This window comes from Dioscorea cayenensis, chromosome 2 (genome assembly GCF_009730915.1).
Source record: "Dioscorea cayenensis subsp. rotundata cultivar TDr96_F1 chromosome 2, TDr96_F1_v2_PseudoChromosome.rev07_lg8_w22 25.fasta, whole genome shotgun sequence".
NCBI classification, from domain to species: domain Eukaryota; kingdom Viridiplantae; phylum Streptophyta; class Magnoliopsida; order Dioscoreales; family Dioscoreaceae; genus Dioscorea; species Dioscorea cayenensis.
In genome coordinates this window covers 19,375,856-19,393,853 of record NC_052472.1, presented here as the reverse complement: position 1 = coordinate 19,393,853, position 17,998 = coordinate 19,375,856, and the positions used below count along the sequence as shown (strand labels likewise).

At 29.9% G+C, this 17,998-nt stretch overlaps 1 protein-coding gene and 1 pseudogene across 1 annotated transcript; both read left to right on the top strand.

Moving 5' to 3' along the window:
• The first annotated feature begins 4,638 nt into the window (after positions 1 to 4,638).
• On the top strand, positions 4,639 to 9,476 carry LOC120280788 (pectin acetylesterase 9-like). Its single transcript, XM_039287736.1, is given in 14 exon segments — positions 4,639 to 4,722; positions 4,868 to 4,950; positions 5,954 to 6,083; positions 7,607 to 7,683; positions 7,787 to 7,876; positions 8,183 to 8,242; positions 8,245 to 8,309; positions 8,406 to 8,466; positions 8,551 to 8,607; positions 8,676 to 8,753; positions 8,848 to 8,953; positions 9,016 to 9,161; positions 9,245 to 9,356; positions 9,448 to 9,476. Coding segments are annotated over 14 exon segments (1,113 nt in total). The 5' UTR covers positions 4,639 to 4,685; the 3' UTR covers positions 9,459 to 9,476.
• Positions 9,477 to 11,780: 2,304 nt separating this feature from the next.
• LOC120280734 lies at positions 11,781 to 14,025 on the top strand (annotated as a pseudogene).
• The last annotated feature ends 3,973 nt before the right edge of the window (positions 14,026 to 17,998 follow it).

Sequence of the window (17,998 nt, the reverse complement as noted above, 5' to 3'; positions counted from 1 at the left end):
TAGTTTTGATTTGCTTTAGCATAAATTAACTAAAACAAAAATTTGTCGGTATATGAGATAATTGGACTTATATGTGTGACATATTTTTGTAGAACTAAATTGTGAGTAGCCAAAAATGAAGATAACAATCTTTTATTTTGAAAAATTCTCTAATAATGTGAAAGATAAGTACTTGTTTAGCTTAAGTCTTAATTATCATGATTTAATGTACATATATCTGTTTAAAAATTTCTATATCATTTTATCAAAAATAAAAATTCTATATCTTCATTAACTGCTAGTTAATTTCGATTTGTAGGATCATCAAGCCAGTATGTGGTTATGCAATGTGGGACTAAGACTCTGCACAAGCAAAACTTCAACCGGTTTGTTATTCATATTCATATAGCTACATATATATATATCACACACATAAATTTATATGTATAATTTGATTAATTTCATCATGAAAATATGAAATATAATATTAACATCTAGTTTTGAATTACTTTTTGCTTTTGTTTCTGAAAATATATAATCAAGCCTAATTTTTAAGTAAAATAAAGAAAAACATTTTTAAAAACAAAACTATAAAATTCACATAATTTACATATACAAATTTGTTTACTTAATTTATTTCAGGAAAAATGAGAAAGTTTGGTGGAATGAGAAAATCACATTCAAGCTCCCATCATCACAATGGAAAGCTTTAACTCAACTCAGAATAACAGTAATGGAGAAGGACAAATTCACACATGACCTTCCAATTGGTGAAGCAATGTAACACTTCCCAAATCTTCCACTCTAATATATATTTTTAATTTTATAGTGATTTTTTTTTTATATGAGTATATACGTGCATTAAAAATTTTTAATTCTATGCTTATAAAACACATGATTATTTTGAATATAGAGTTCATTTGAGGGCCATCTTGAGAGAAGGAGAAAAGAAAGGTCACATGGAACTCAAGCCAGCTCCATACAATGTTGTTCTTAAAGATGGTTCATATGAGGGAGAACTCAAACTTGGCTTCAAGTTCATCTCAAATGTAAGTAAAAACAACTGGTTTTTTTTTATTATTTTAAAAAATTACTAATAAAGGGATTTTAAAGTCTTATTTTATTTTTCATATTTGTGTAGGTAGATGCAGAATTTTTAGATGATGAGAAGAATTTCGACGAGGTTAAAAAGCAATCGCGGTCTATTTATTGTACCATTTTGAATATAGCTTTACAGCATATTAGATGGCCAAGATTTTTTAATTTTAGAAAAGAATCAAAAAATAAACATAAGTAGAAATTTTATCTATAAACTATATTAATTTTAATATATGTTGTCAATGTTAATGTTATGGAATAAAGGAAAATATGCAATGAGTTGAGCTTTAAACAATTTCCAATAGTTTTGCAATTATATATCTCAATACTTAATAGGATCACTCCATTCATTTTAGTAAGAATGGTAATATAATAATTTCACAAATTTGTAATCTCAACCTCTAATCCAACTACAGCACAGTTCAGTAAATAAATATTTATTAATTTAAAGGGAGTTTTTATATTTTACATAATTGAGTGGAAGCAATAAATTTCGAAAAAAATTAACATATTGGGTGCTATTATGTTAATCAATTTTGCTTAGAATATTAATGTAAAGACATCTATTACAAATTGTTTTTGGAACATCAAAATTGGATCAGAAATAAGAATAGTTTTTGATAATATTGGTTAATAAAGGGCATCCATAAAATTTTAAAAAATTATTTCTAATTTATAGTATAGACATGCAATGGATATTGAATGGCTTTTGAACTATTATAATGAAAATGGTAATATCATGGAATCACATGCCGATTGATGACAATCAAGATCAAAATCCAAATGATAATTGTATTTTACTAAATGTTTCTCTGAAAGAGGTTTTTCTACTAATATGTATATAGTTGTTGTAGCATAAGAAAAATATACGAAATATAGTGTATATATTCTAAATCACCAAGAATGAGATTAAATTTAGTTTATAGACAAAAAATAAACTAATAACTTTATATGCCTAGTTTTAAAAAAGAGTAAAGTTTAAAAATAGAAGTAGTATTAAAAAAACAACATTATGAATTTTGTATGATATTTTTTTTCAATGTATTTAATGAATTACTAATTTATATTTCGTTGGTCTCAAAGAGTTTTAAAAAAATATATATTATCTTATGCATATATTTAGTAAAAATAATAAATTAGTTTGCTATCCCGAATTGAAACCCAAAAAAATCAAAATTATTAATTTATTAAATATTCATTTATTAAGGTTTTATAGTAAGAGTTATAGACATAAATGCAATAATTCACTGAATATTATATTATTGATCTTAAATGGCACAGATAAAAAATTTCTACTTCCATTATTATAACCTCTCTCCTCATCACCACAATTTAATTTAAAATGTTTTTAAAAATTTGTCCTAAAATTATATATATTTATATATTGTATTTTTTGCACTTTTATTGATCACAATAATCATTTAAGTTGTTAGCATTTGTCACACACATCGCGAGGGTCACTTACGTTTTAGATTCGACATGACTTCCGTATTTGACTATCTTCAAATCTATGATAATTTTTTCACCTTATTATTAGTGACAAATAAGATTTTTGCATTGAAAATAAAATATTAAATATCTTAATTTTTAAAAATATTTTTCGTTCATTAAAAACTTCTTCTTCTTCTATAATATTTTTGCTCGAAATTTTATTTAAAAATATTATTGAAATATTTTTTGGAAAATTTTACATTGCAAATTCATTGAAAACTCTTAATTCATGAACAATATTTTTCACACCAGCCTTATGAATATGGCAAAATCAGAAAATAAAAAAAAATAGAAAAACAATATACAAAACAACCATTAAAGAACACAGACACAATTTATATTCTATCCGTAACAGAAAATTATAAATTTTCATATCAACAATCTAAAAAAATCATTTCAATTTATATTCTATTGTTAGTAACCATTGTTTGTGGTTGTGATAATATATTAAACTTTAATTAGAGGACGATTATATTAATTAAACGTAAAAAATCAACATATACCCCTTTTTCCTTCATTTTGAAGTCGAACTCAGTGTTTGAGAGACCACTTTTTATCCACATAATTTATGGTAGTTAGGAGCAAAACATCAAGCTCTTAATAAGTTGTTCATATATCACATCAGTTAACTTTTTTTCCCTCCAAATTTTTATATCATATTATTTAAATCTAATCCATATTTTTCAATTTTTAAAATCTACAAATTAGCATTTGAGGAAATGCATAAAATCATAAGAAATATATGGCCTAAGATAAATTAGAAAACAAGGAGAAATATCTAGAAAATAATTATAAACGGTAATAGCATTTTTTTTTTCTATAGTTTATGCTATTGGTTATTTATTTAGAGCGTATTGCCCAAATTAAATATACTATGTCAAAGTATATATAAATGCAGCAATTTTTCTATAATTTAAGTTCGGCTTGACAGTGAATGGTTTGGCTCAGGCTTGAAACCAACATCAGTGGTACTTTAAAAGTACAATTCATTCATTGTTCACTAAGATTTGATACTATTGAGTATTGTTTATGCATTGTGCATAAGTTCCAGTATTAGTTTTCTGTGCGAAAATCATATTCTCTACTCCTCTAAAGTTACATAACAAGAGATTTCCAATGCATTATAGTTCTTGATATATTATCTTGGACGCAAGTAACATATTCTCATTGACATGCGTATTAACCAATCACACGTAATAAATTTTGAAAAAATCATTCAGTCACTGTAAAGGGTACACCTTGTTTATTTTTTGGCACCCTCAATGGGAGGACTTGTATTTGTAAAAACACTTAAAAAAAGGGAGAGTTTGAGACAAAATTTAATTTTACCATGTGCAATAAATGTGATCTAACCAATTTATTCATGATTCGAAAGTAATGGATAAAATGGAAGCATGAGCTCATGCGAATTAATTAGTCTTTATATATATATATATATAATATTAATTTAGTTCATTTTTCAATTTGTAATTAATTAATTTTCTTATACTCCAAAAAAAAAAAAAAGCCACCACTTTTCAACAAAAAGCAGGGCCAAATAACAAGTCATAATTAATTAATCATCAATCATCTCCATATAATTGGATAACTAAGCATATATCACTTTCTTGTAGTGGCTGAAGAATCCAACAACTTGCATGCATCTCTCCCATCAAAACAAAACACTAATCTTCACATTTCCTAAAAAAATTAAACCAAATAAACTAAATTAAAAATAATAAATATAAAAATATAAAAATTTTAAAAATTAATAAAATAAATATGCCGGCGCGTGGTCTTTTTCATCAGCAATGGCAACAACAACAACAATAATAATTCATAACCAAGGACTTGGGCCCCACCACCAACAACCATCATTCACACTCCCATCACTCATCTTCTTTAAGATTCGTGCTCTCTTCTAATCTCAGCCCTTCATTTTCCTCACTCTCACTAGCTATAAAAACCCACTCCAAAAAACAAATCACCCAAATCGAAATCCTTCTTCTTTCTTCTTCTCTTCTTCTCGAGAGAATGGGGAGCATGGGCGCTGATGGCGATGGCGATGGTGATGATGGGATCTTGGAGAGATCGGAGCAGAGAAGAAGAAGGTAGAGGGAGAGAGGCTACTGGTGGCCATGACACTGGTTCCAGATGCTGCATCCAAAGGAGCAGGTATCCATGTCCTTTTTCTTTTCTTTTTTTTTTTAATTTGTTTGATTTCCTTGAATTTTTCTTTTTTTGTGGTGTTTTTTATTTGATTTTATTTGATTTATTGTTTGATTTATGAATGAATGATTCATTGGATGGGATTTGGTAGTGTGCTTGGATGGGAGTGCTGCTGCTTATCATCTTCACAGAGGGTTTGGCAATGGTGTTCACAATTGGTTGCTCCAGTTTGAGGTTTGTGATTTAGAATTTTTTATTTTTTATTTTTTGATAAAATGGACAAAATTAAGAAAAATTCAATTGTGATTTAGGTTTGTCTTTGAGTGTTTTTTTATTTTTGAGAAAATTTTATTATTGATTAATTTTAAATTATGAGAATTGAGATCATGTTCTAAATGTTATTATATGTGAATATTTTGTTTCGGATGAAAATGGAAAATTTGAAAAGTAGATGGATTAAAATAGAAATCAAAATATGTAAATAAAAAAAATAGATTTCACTTTTAATGTGACATTTAAGCTTCAGTTTTATTTTATTTTATTTTTTATAATTTTGCATTTTGATTTAATTCATACTTGAACTGTTAGGATGTGAGAATAGTTGGGTTTAGAGCAAGGTGAGTTTTGAAGAGATTAATTGGGATAAAAAAATAAGATAAAATAAATTAAAATAAATTTAAATTATTGTAAATTTATTTTTTATGTACATATATAATAAATGATCCAATTAAGCATTTCCCATCATTCTAACGTGGGAATGTTGGAGGGTGTTTTTCTCCGTGAAGGAGACTAACTAACCTAAAACCGAGTGCGTGGCATCGTTTTATTTGTGGCTGGACGGCAAAAAAGCAAACAGTAAGCACGTACTCCTCTTTCTTGTTATTTTGAAGTAAAGACTGTGTTCCATTCATACAATCATACAAAAGCATTTTTATCCTTTGTATAGAGAAATATGTTGTACAAACTGTAGCTAATCAAACGGTAATCATTCATGTTCATGATTAAGTGATTTTAAATCTCTCATATTATAATTTATATTTTAAGTTTCTTGTGAAAATTCTGTATGAGAACCGGTCAATCCAATGTAACTGATATGATTCTGCATTCGTCTGTCTTTCATTTTATAACTTATCGACTTTATCCGAAAAATATATATATTGTAAATTCAATGGTTTTAATGCAATTTTGCTGGGAAATTAATATGAACCGTTGATACTGTGTGGGATGGTTGATGTAGGGTGGAGGATGGTGCAACGATGTGGAGTCATGTTTCGAGAGATCAAAAAGTAGGAGAGGGTCCACAAGGTTGATGAACAAGTACGAAGTTTTTTCTGGAATACTTAGCAATGACCCCAACATGAACCCAGGTATCTTTTCATGGGTTCCATTTGTGGTCCTTTTTATCTCAATTTCTTTTTCAGAAGAAAAAGAAGGTTTTAAAGAAAAACAGAATGAAAAAAAGCCCTTTATTATTTGGAGAAATTTTGACCAAGAAAACATTATTAGGGCCATTAGGTAGGCCATGTGAGTCTTTTGCTAACTTACAAATGAAAAATTTTTTGGAAAGTAGTTTTGCATCCTCATTTTAGAAAATGATTTTAGAAGAAAGCATGGCTTATGTTCTATTTTTAAAGAAAACCAAAAACTCGTGTCCATATTTTTTATTATGTCAGAAATAAATTGCTCTATACTTCAAAACTTTGTGTCAAATTGTTAATTTGATATATTAGAGATCTTATATATTATAGTGTAAACCAAATAGATTTTTTACTTCAATAAATCTTATGCTAATTAGTGTCAGTTTAAATTAATATATTCAAACTATTGTTGATTAGGATTATAAATTATATTTAGTAACTAAAATATTTATATATTTTTCATCTAAGTTTAAACAGTTTATGCATATTTATAAGTTATGCATGATATAAAAATGATATATATATATATTTATATATATATTAGTAACTAAAATGGGATATAAAAATATATCATATTATGTTTTTTAAAAGTTATTTAATTATTTAATTATCATAGTAATGCATAAAAACATACATTGATTCAATATTTTATAACAAACTCATATGCATATGAAAAAAATAATATATACAGATTTATTGGAAGGTTGTACATTACATATTATTCTTATGTGGATGAAAACAATTATGCATTATTATAGGGTTACATATGCAAATCTCCCCGACACACGTTGAGTGGATTAGATCTAGCATCAAGCATCCAAACTTTGACTGAATGTTTTTGGTCTTGGATTAAAATATTGGGAATGAAGAATGCATATATATATATATATATAATGCATGTGGACTTTTTGCACCGGCCTTTTTCTTCTTTTTCTTTTGTTATTTTGTTTCCTTCTCCCTTTCTCTCTCTGGTGGCCTTGTAGTTTCTAGCATATTGGTGTCATTTTGTTCTTTACTTTTTTAATCTGTTCTTGTCATATTAGCTGTTCTACTGTGCTTTTATTTTTAATAAACTATGATTTATCTATTTTTTATTAAATAAATACATTTTAGATTTTCATATGTCTAGTGTCCATGGATATAAATTTCTGAAATTTCTTAAGCTTTCTGTGGAACTTCAAGAATTGATTAAAATTTAATCTATAATAATTGGAGGTTAGATGAATAATGTGTCACATTGAAACCAGATGTATTACGCCAGCGATATATCTTCCTAAATAAACCACAAATCAGTTGCATGTGTGCTACTGGGTTGGCCTAAAAGACATCTTTTGTCTGAAAAACCACTAGTGCATGTGTGAGATTTTTCTAATAATAATTGAACTTTAGATTTAGAGTTTGTCTTTGTGTTTAATAAATATTAATGATGGATTGAGATTAAGGTTGCACTAATGATAATTGATTTTGAATAGATTTCTACAATTGGAACAGAGTGAAGCTTAGGTACTGTGATGGAGGATCCTTTGGTGGTGATTCAGAATATAATGCTGTCAGTATCTGTATATAAACTCATTTTCATTTATACACGTTTAATTAACCTGAGACCATTATTTCTAATACTTTGAATGAAATACTTTTGACTCATCTAACAGACACTTACCCCACTTTACTTCCGAGGAAAAAGAATTTGGGATGCTATAATTCAGGATTTGCTTCCAAAAGGACTCATCTTTGCACAAAAGGTACACTATTTTTTTGTTTACATCCAAAATTGATGTAAATCATTTACCAAATTCTCCAGATCAAATTCGATTTTTCAAATTCACATAACTTCAATTATATGTGACTTAAATCTGAATGATTTATAATGACTTCCAACCAAACACATCCATCATTTTTAGACAGTGGAATTAATTGTAGTGCCTAATAGTTCAATATCAGTTATTTTGAAAATTTTGAATTTGAATATACAAATATGTGTTGTTCTTCTCCATTAAATATCAGTATTAGTAGTTTGTTGGCAACATTTGACATGTATGTTACTTCAGGCATTACTCTCAGGATGTTCAGCAGGGGGACTTGCAACATTCATTCATTGTGATGAATTTTGCCGAACTTTTTCCCACAGAATACAACAGTGAAATGTCTCAGTGATGCAGGATTTTTCCTTGATGTGTAATCACAATTCCAATCCCAGTCACACCCTTCATCAGACACAATTTGGTATACTTAAATTGGTCCTAATGAGGGTTCTCTGCTATTTTTCATCAGGACAGACATATCTGGGAACAATACCATAAGACCTTTTTTCCACAGCTTAGAAACTCTGCAGGTTGTTACCATTTCAATCTCTAATTTCCATTCATTCATTGAATTCTGGATTCCATGATCATCATATTGAGTCGATAATTTGCAGGGAGTACTGAAGAATTTGAATCAAGATTGTTTGAGTTCTCATTTGTATCCTTATAAGGTTTGATCTCTTTCAGTTGATCATGTCTCAGAAACTTCAACTTCTAAGCTGCCTCCATTCATCTGCAGTGTTTCTTTCCACAACATGCATTACCATATATCAGAACACCATACTTTATCTTAAACACAGGCTATGATGTATTCCAAGTGAGTAATTAGCTTCAACATATCCACAACTGGTGGTTTCCATGATGATTTCTAATCTTCAATTGCTTAATTCAATTTTCATTTCGTCAAACAGTTCCATCACATATTTGTTCCACCTTCAGTGGATCCGCATGGGGTTTGGAACCGTTGCAAATTAAACCCTGCAGCATGTTCTTCGATTCAGTTATTGATCCTTCAAGGTATTTTTGAATCCTTTTCTTAACCGACTACTTCAATTGCTACAATTTCTTCACTTTTACAGGATTCAGATTGAAAATGCTCGATGCGCTGCACTTGTTCACCAATTCAAGCAATGGTGGCATGTACATAAACTCCTGTTTTGCTCATTGCCAGAGTGAATTACAAACTACTTGGTTCGCGCCTGATTCACCGAAACTACAAAATACGGTACTCAAAAGCATATTTTTCTTCAAATTTACTCCGAATAATAAAAGGAATGTCTTCTACTCAACTGATAAAAATGCATCGAGACAATTGCAGAGGCCGTAGGAGATTGGTATTTCGAAAGAAGGATATTTAAGGAAGTTGATTGTCCATATCCTTGTGATTCCACTTGTCAAAACAGCATACCATTAATTGAGGGTATGTATCAAAACCTACTCGTTTGAATGATCACTGAAATGTTCTTGAAAATTTTTATAGTTGACTTCCTAGTATTGCTCGAGTTTTCAGGAAGGTCAATGACTTGAAAGAAAAACCCGGATCAGAAGGACTCTGATAAGGAGATTATCAGTTTCACAGAGCAGAGGAAATACATACATTCTTTTTACTATAGGAATTTACTGCATTGCTCTCTTCAAAGTAAGTTATTGTTCTAATTATATAGAATTACCAACATTCTTTGGTAAAGACTCATTTATCATCAGAAACTTTGGCAAAAACAAGGCTCTTACAAAAAGATGTAAGAGAGGAGAAATTCTCAATGCCAAGCTAACATAGTTTAAGGCAAATGTATGTTGTAAATTCAGATTATATGATATTGTTATGCTTCCATTTAGTTAATTCAACAGTGACATTAGATTTAATTGCAATTAATTATTGATATGTAATAGTAGTCTACTCTTTGTGACAATGTATGCAGTATTCTCTTGAGTCTCCTGTTTTCCATTGTGAACAATTAAAGTGTGTCTCAACTCATTAACCCTCAAGTTTCAAGTGTTAAATAAAACAAAATAAAGGTAAGATAAAGTTCAGGGGTTCTTTTGGCTTAAATTTTATAACTAAGTTTTGTAGCTTCAGTCAGCAAGTCCTAACCCATGAATATTATCTTAAGAATCAGGCATTCTTGAATGCATTAACAAAAGGTTTAATTTCTAAGACAAGAAACACAATCATAAATGACTAATTGATAAAAAGATTTGTCCCATTGCCTATCTTATTAAGCACTGATATAAACATGCTTAGATGATTCTTACAAGGCAGAGATCAAAAGAACATAACAAGGATTCCATAAGCCAAAACATTGAGGCCATAACTATCTTGCAATGGTTACATCTAATATATATATATATGTATATATTTTGGTAACATACCCACTTATTAAGCACAAGGATTTTCAACTAACATGTCATCTCCAGAGTTCAAGCATTTTAAAAATGCAGACTCCAGAAAGGCATTTGTAAATTTACTTAGTTTTTGTTATACATCACATTCAAGTACAAGATTCTCAATATATCCAGATTTCAGAGAAGAGCATCTAATGCTCTAAAAAAAACTTGCATAATCAGCTCTATCAATTACCAAACTTAAGACTTACATCAAATCAAAGAATGAATCATACAAACGAGAAATCTTACCAAAAATAGATCATCAAATGCTACTGATGAAGACGCGATCGGAGATGCATCTTCTTCCTCCATATCTAGTTCTTCAGACCTGAAATCTTCAAAAATCAATGTCAACAAGGTTCTTCAAGTCCACACCAAAAGAGCTCATCAAGCCTTCTCAGAACAAGATCTGCTGCAGCACAAAAATTCATACACTGGTTGCTTACTGTTGCGTGTGAGGAAGTGTGGAGCAGGTGTAGCAATTTGTCGGATACTTGGTGTGTATCTATTTACAAACACCCAGTAATAGCATAATAAGTAGACAAAGCAAAGATGATATACAAGCATTCACACAAGAACAAAATAAGATGTACCAAATTTAGCATAATTCAGCTAAAAATAAGTTTATATCTACAAGAAGGCGATCTTCGTTATATCGTAGAGAATAACAAAAGTATAAAAATGACATAAAAGGCTACTTGCATGAACATTATCAAACTCACCTTAAAAACAAAGATTTTACTTTGTTTTAATGAAATCAAATAACGACAAAAACCTCCTCTAAACTTCTCCACTCTTTCAATCTACTGCATACTAGAAACAACTCACCCTCTCTATTTCATATAATCTCTCATCCTCATTACACAATATTTATAGACATAATTCATATAAACAATAGAGTAATATGAACTGTTGTATTAAATATAAAAAGCGAGCTTCATTTTATGATCGAAATCACATCTCAAAGATATTAAGTCGATATTTTACCGCCCCAAGCCACATATTTCATCCGAGTATCACGTGCGGCCTCCACATGCAAATTTGAACTCCAAACATAATGCAATGTATGCATGCCCCTGATTATACTCTACTTATCATATTTATCGAATAAATAAATAAATAAATAAATAATTTAAAAATAATTCCAGCCAGCCATCTATCCGTGCACAGTCCACCTTATGACTTGGATATCATATTACTCTATATATTGTTTGTATCCATTGCCAAGATCTCGTTTATTTCCTCAAAATCCTAATTTTTTTATAATTTTCTTATTATTTAATTCCATTCATATCACGTGACAATCACATGGACACAGCTTCCATCTCTCCCACAAACTACCCATAAATCTCGCCCGGTGTGTTCATTGACCATTTACCGACGCAATGGGAACCTTCGACGCCAGTAAGCTCACCGCCTTCTCTTTCTCCAAAAACTCAAACCCTAATTTTAACCCTAATCTCTCTTCTCAGGCTCCTCCTTCCTCGCCGACAAGGCCGCACCGATCTTCGTCGCCGGCCACCAAGGCCTCGTCGGCTCCGCCATCACCCGCCGCCTCCACGCTCTCGGCTTCACCAACCTTCTCCTCGCTCCCCACTCCACCCTCGATCTCACCCGCCAGGCCGATGTCGAGGCCTTCTTCTCCGTCCACCGTCCCCATTTCGTCTTCCTCGCTGCCGCCAAGGTCGGCGGCATTCTCGCCAACTCCACCTACCCCGCCGATTTCATCGCTGTTAATCTTCTCATCCAGACCAATGTCATCCTCTCCGCCCACAAATTTGGTACCAAAGAGCTCCCTTTTCCTCGGATCCTCCTCGCATCTACCCCAAGTTCGCACCGCAACCCATCCCTGAATCCGCGCTGCTCACCGCCCTCTTGAGCCGACGAATGAATGGTACGCTGTTGCTAAGATCGCCGGGATCAAGACTTGCCAAGCTTTTTCGATTTGCAGCATGGATTTGATGCTATCTCTGCAATGCCAACCAATTTGTATGGTCCTCGAGATAACTTCCATCCTGATAATTCCCATGTTTTTGCCTGCTCTGATAAGGGAGATTCCATGAGGCCAAGGTTGTTCAGGCGAAGGAGGTGGTGGTTTGGGGTCAGGGGTCACCGTTGAGGGAGTTCCTTCATGTTGATGATCTCGCCGATGCGGTGGTGTTCTTGATGGAGAATTATTCAGGATTGGAGCATGTCAATGTGGGGAGTGGAAAGGAGGTGAGCATTAAAGAGTTGGCAGAGATGGTGAAGGAGGTGGTGGGGGTTTGAAGGGAGCTTGTTTGGGATAGAAGCGAAGCCTCGATGGGACTCCGAGGAAGCTGATGGATAGCTTCGAAGCTGGCCGGGATGGGTTGGGGAGCCAAAGATCAGTCTTCAGGAAGGGCTCGAGGAAACTTTACATGTGGTATGTGGAGAATATGGTAAAGCAGCAACCTTGAGGAGATTTCAGCTGCTGGTAATTTGCTTTCTCTCTGTTCTCTCATTGCTTCCTTGCTGTTTGTTTTTGTTGTATCATTTTGTGAAAATTTATCAAAGTTGTTATTTTTAGAGGCGTAGTGTTGCTCATTGTTAATCTGTTTGATGTTGTTTATAGAGTAATTTCTTGTTCAAAGATATATATGATTAGTTGAAGTGTTCCATGGAAATGGTGTTAATCTTTTTGTGTTTCTATCTGTGAAATCTAAATGAATTGGATTTGATTTAGATGCATCCCTGAGAGAGATTAGATTAGTGCATTCTTTGAGCTTATGGCATTTGTGATAACTTGAAATTTATTTCTTTTTTGATTAATGGGATTGCCAATTCTTGTAATTTCTTGTTCAAAGATTTATATGATTAGTTTAAGTGTTCCATGAAAATGGTGTTGATCTTTCTGTGTTACTATCTGTGAAGTCTAAATGAATTAGATTTGATTTGGATGCATCCTTGAGCGAGATTAGATTAGTGTACTCCTCGAGCTTATGGCATTTGTGATAACTTGAAAATTATAACTTTTTTGGTTAAAGGCATTGGCAGTTCTTGATTGGAAATTAGTATCCAAAGGAGTTATTTTTAATTGTCTAGTTCTTGATTACTACTTTTGTTTTGTGATTTCTTTAATGTTTCATGTAATTTTTTGTTGACTGAATATAGCCATTTGTGTTATTGTTCTTTGAAAACCAGATCATTCTTGAGACATTGACCATTGATTTCAAGTTGGAAATATTGAAGGATTGTTGAAAATCTTCCTGCTGTTTTTTACAATTTCATTATATGACAACTTAGTGTGCATTGTTGATATTCTATTGGTCTTGGATCTTCTTTTTCAGGAGTTATATCTAACATGTTTTATTGCATTTCAATTTTTTTCTCATCGGCCATTTTTTTGTTTCATACCTTACACGTCTTAAATCTTTTAAAGCTTCATCATAATCATTTTAAAGCATGATTCATTCATTTGATTCTTGTTCAGGAAAAGATAATGAAATTTTAGAAGCTTACTTGCAACTACTATATTGAGAATGTGATGGGGCAGCATATTGAACAGATCTCAAGTGGTGGTAATTTGCATTGCCATTAATTATTCTCTCATTGCTTCAACGCCGTTGGTTTTTGTTGTACAATTTTTCAGAATTGATTGTGTCTGTCATTTCTAAAGGCATTTGCCATTGTTAAACTATTTGATATTATTTATAGAATAATGGTTGGTTGAAAGATTTATATGATTTGTGATATCTAGAGGCATTTGCCATTGTTAACCTGTAATTGTTTGCAGAAACCTACAACATTTGGTATCATCTTATCGCTTCAATTTTTTCAAAAATTTTGATGGCAGACAAATTCCAGAACAAATTTATATATATATTCACATTTGTTCAGTGCATTGTTTGCAGAAATAGGTAACATTTCGTATCATTTCACTTTTTCTATGTGTTATTATCTGTATTCAATAATAATACATAGTTTCCAATGTTCATTGAAATCAGATCAATGAGCTTCGCACCAACAAACCTTGCAATTGCAGCATCATGATATGTATTGTATGAGGCCAAATGAGCTTTCAACAAAACTGAGATCAGGGTCTAAGGGTGATCTTGTTTGGATTGGATTTTGAAAAATCCACTAGTGCTATAAGTTAAACACTTTCGGCTTCAAATGTTGTTATGATGACTTTTAAAAAGTTTCGAATGTAAAAACCGAAAAAGCAGTTTTTAAAAAGCTAACGACTAAACTAATACAAACAGAAAATACAAAACAGAAAATACAAAAAGTGATTCTGGAGAAGCACTTTTTTCAGAAGCACTTCAACTAAACTACACATTTTTTGATAAAGTCAATCCAAACAAGTCTACAAATCCTCAGCTTTATCTGAATATCCAGCATGACCAAGCAACCAAATTATATCATAATGGATACAAGATTCAACATCTTGTAATCTAAAACAAGCCTTAGAGAACAATAGGCAGAGTGGCCATTGTTTGTCGGCTGAATATCCTAAGACTCCATTTGCTAGGTCTCTCTTTTATATGTATGACTTTTTCATTCTACCTAGAGATTTATAAGTAATATAACTTGCTTGGTTTGTCCCATTGAAGTTATTATTATTATATCTAGTCCTGATTCTGACCTCAAAATTAAAAAACATTTATGGGGTTATAATCGGGGCCGAACATGCTTGTGCTATGCTCGGTCTTGGGAGAAAATACTTTTTAAACAATATAAGATTTTGTGATTTTCGATTTTTATATTTAATTTTCATGTAAAATACAATATTTTGGACATATAAAAGTAGTAGTATGGGTGTGCTTGAGTGGTTAGTGGGTTTGATCCATGGGTTTTGGGATGCTCGATCCTTTGCAGCTCAAACTCACATAGTCATCACGTTTTCATTTTTAATTTAAAAATTCTTATTATTTCCAAAAATTTTAATAAAATAAATCTTATATATAAATTTTTGCATCACATTTTATTTTAAATTTAAAAATTACTATTATTTCAAAATTTTTAATAAAATAAATCTTAGATATATACAAATTTGAAGTAATTTTAGTTCGAGATTTGATCGTGTAGACCCACATATATATACATACCTATATTATAATGTCTACCAGTATATCGCTAGAGCGAAACAACAATGAGTATAAGCAGCAGTTTCTGATTCCCATTTGTAGTGAGCACCATCAATTTCATGGTATTTATACAAACTCGACGTATTCTGTCGTCAATTATCATCTCGCATATTTTCATTCAGATAATGTAAAAATTTTAAACGTATCTTTTATATTTTAATATATGTATTCCAAATTTTGGTTATATTTAGTACATTATATTTAAAATAAATTATTTTAAGCTAGATTATACTTTTTATATTTAGCTTTTTAGCCAGCACATACCTCTACCATCAAGCCGCTTGCCCGTCCCTGGACTTATAATCATTGTTTTATCTAAACATACAAGATGATATAAGACAAGTTAAAAAGAGACAATTCCATTCATTAGTTGAACCAAATAATTCACGAATAATATTTAAGTTTGATCTACCCTGTGAGATTTTGCATGTTGTGATATGTGGGTTCGTTTGAGGATAAACTAAGTAAAAATCTTTGATCCAGCAAAATTGTGAATGATCAAAGTGAACAAAACAATCTCTATTTTGAAAAATTCTGGTGAATAATAAAAATAAATAAATATCACTTCGATTTAAATCTTTGTGGACAAATTACAGATTCAAATCCTTCATCTCTTGAATAGTTGGGAGGAAATCAAATTCAAAATAGAAATGGCTTTGATTTAAAAAAATAGAAATGGTTTTGATTTAACTATTTGAAGTATCATGATTTTTATGTGTATATTTCTATTTATAATTTTTCTATATCTTCCTTTACTGTTAATTAATTTTGTTAATTTTGATCATAGGATCATCAACCCAGTATATGGTCATACAATGTGGAAATAAGACTTCCACAAACAAAAACTCTAATAGGTTTTGTCATTACAAATACATTAAATTTATGTATAATTATCTGACGAAATGTTAACAACATGTTTTTAAATTTCTTTCCACGTTTTTTGAAAAATTTCGTTACGTATGTAAATACTCGTAATATAAAAAGATATTAATTTACTCGTAGAATAGTCAGAATGTAAATAATTTTATATGTAAGTGATTATTTGGTTTACTGTAAAAATTCCACTTACATGTAAATGCACTTACGTTTCACCCAATTTCATTTGATTTCAAACTTATAGCATTTCACTTTCACAATTGAAAGTAATGTTCAACTTTACAACAAATTCGTCGTGTTTGAAAATGCAGTAAATAAATGATATCCTCTCACCATCATATTTAATTATAAAAATATTTAATAAAAATAAATTATTTTTTTAAATTTAATTATAAAAATATTTTTAAGTAATAAAAGTTAAAGAAATATTTAAATATTTTAAAACAATAAATATTTTCAATATTTTTTTATTGAAAATATTATATTGTTTTTAAAAATAAGTATAAAAAATATTTTTAAGTAATAAAAATTAAATAATAATTAAATAATTTAATACTTTATATGATTAAATATTTTTATGGTAAAAATATTTTTTTAATTGAAAATATTATATTGTTTTTAAAAATTAATTATAAAAATATTTGTAAGTAATAAAATTAAATAAATATCATAGTTTTTATAATTAAATAAATATTATATTTTTATAATTTAGTATTTATATAATTAAATATTTTATCATAAATTTTTATAAAATTAATAAAATTAATAATAATTTTTTCCAAGTAATAAAATTTAAGAAATATTAAATATTTTTAAATTTATTAAATTAATTAATTAATTTTATTTAAATTAATTTTAGTGAAGAATATTAAATATTTATTAATAATAATAAGTAATATTAATAATCTCATCACTTACATGATAACTATCTCTTTAAACTGACATCAAACCAAACAAATAAAAAATAAATGCATCATTTCTACTTACAGCATACCAAACAGTAATGATGTAAGTTGAAATACAACATTTTCACTTACACTGTAATTTCACTTGCATGTAATTTCATTTACAGACAACCAAACAGGCCTGGAGGATATTCCAAGCTCAACTTTAATGGTCAAAGTAAGATATATAGAACCTAATCTCTAAAATAACCTCCAAAACCATCAATAAGAAATAAATGGCATAAATATAAAGTAAAAGAAAATAACTATTAATGTTAATAGCTTTCTAGTAATATTTTTTTCTATACATATTGCCATTAGTTATTTATTTATAATATATTCCCACAAAAATCCCATTACCAGAAGTTGATCTAGGACCTATGACACTATTCTTCAAATTTACTCTGAATAATAAAAGAAATGTATTATGCTTGGCTGAGACAATTGCAGAGGCTATAGGAGATTGGTATAGATGTGCATCAAAACCTAATTGTTAGAATGATTACCAAAATGCACTTTGATTTCCTTATGTCGTTCAGTTTCTGGAAGGTCAATGACTTGGAAGAAAAACCAGAGTTGAAGGACTCAGACAAAGAGATTGTTAATTTTACAGAGTAAAGGAAAGACATACATTCTTCTTACTATAGGATTTTTACTGCATTGCTCTTCAAGGCTAGTTATTGTTCTAATTATATAGAATTACCAACATTCTTTGGTGAAGTTTAATTTTTCATCAGAAACTTTGGCAA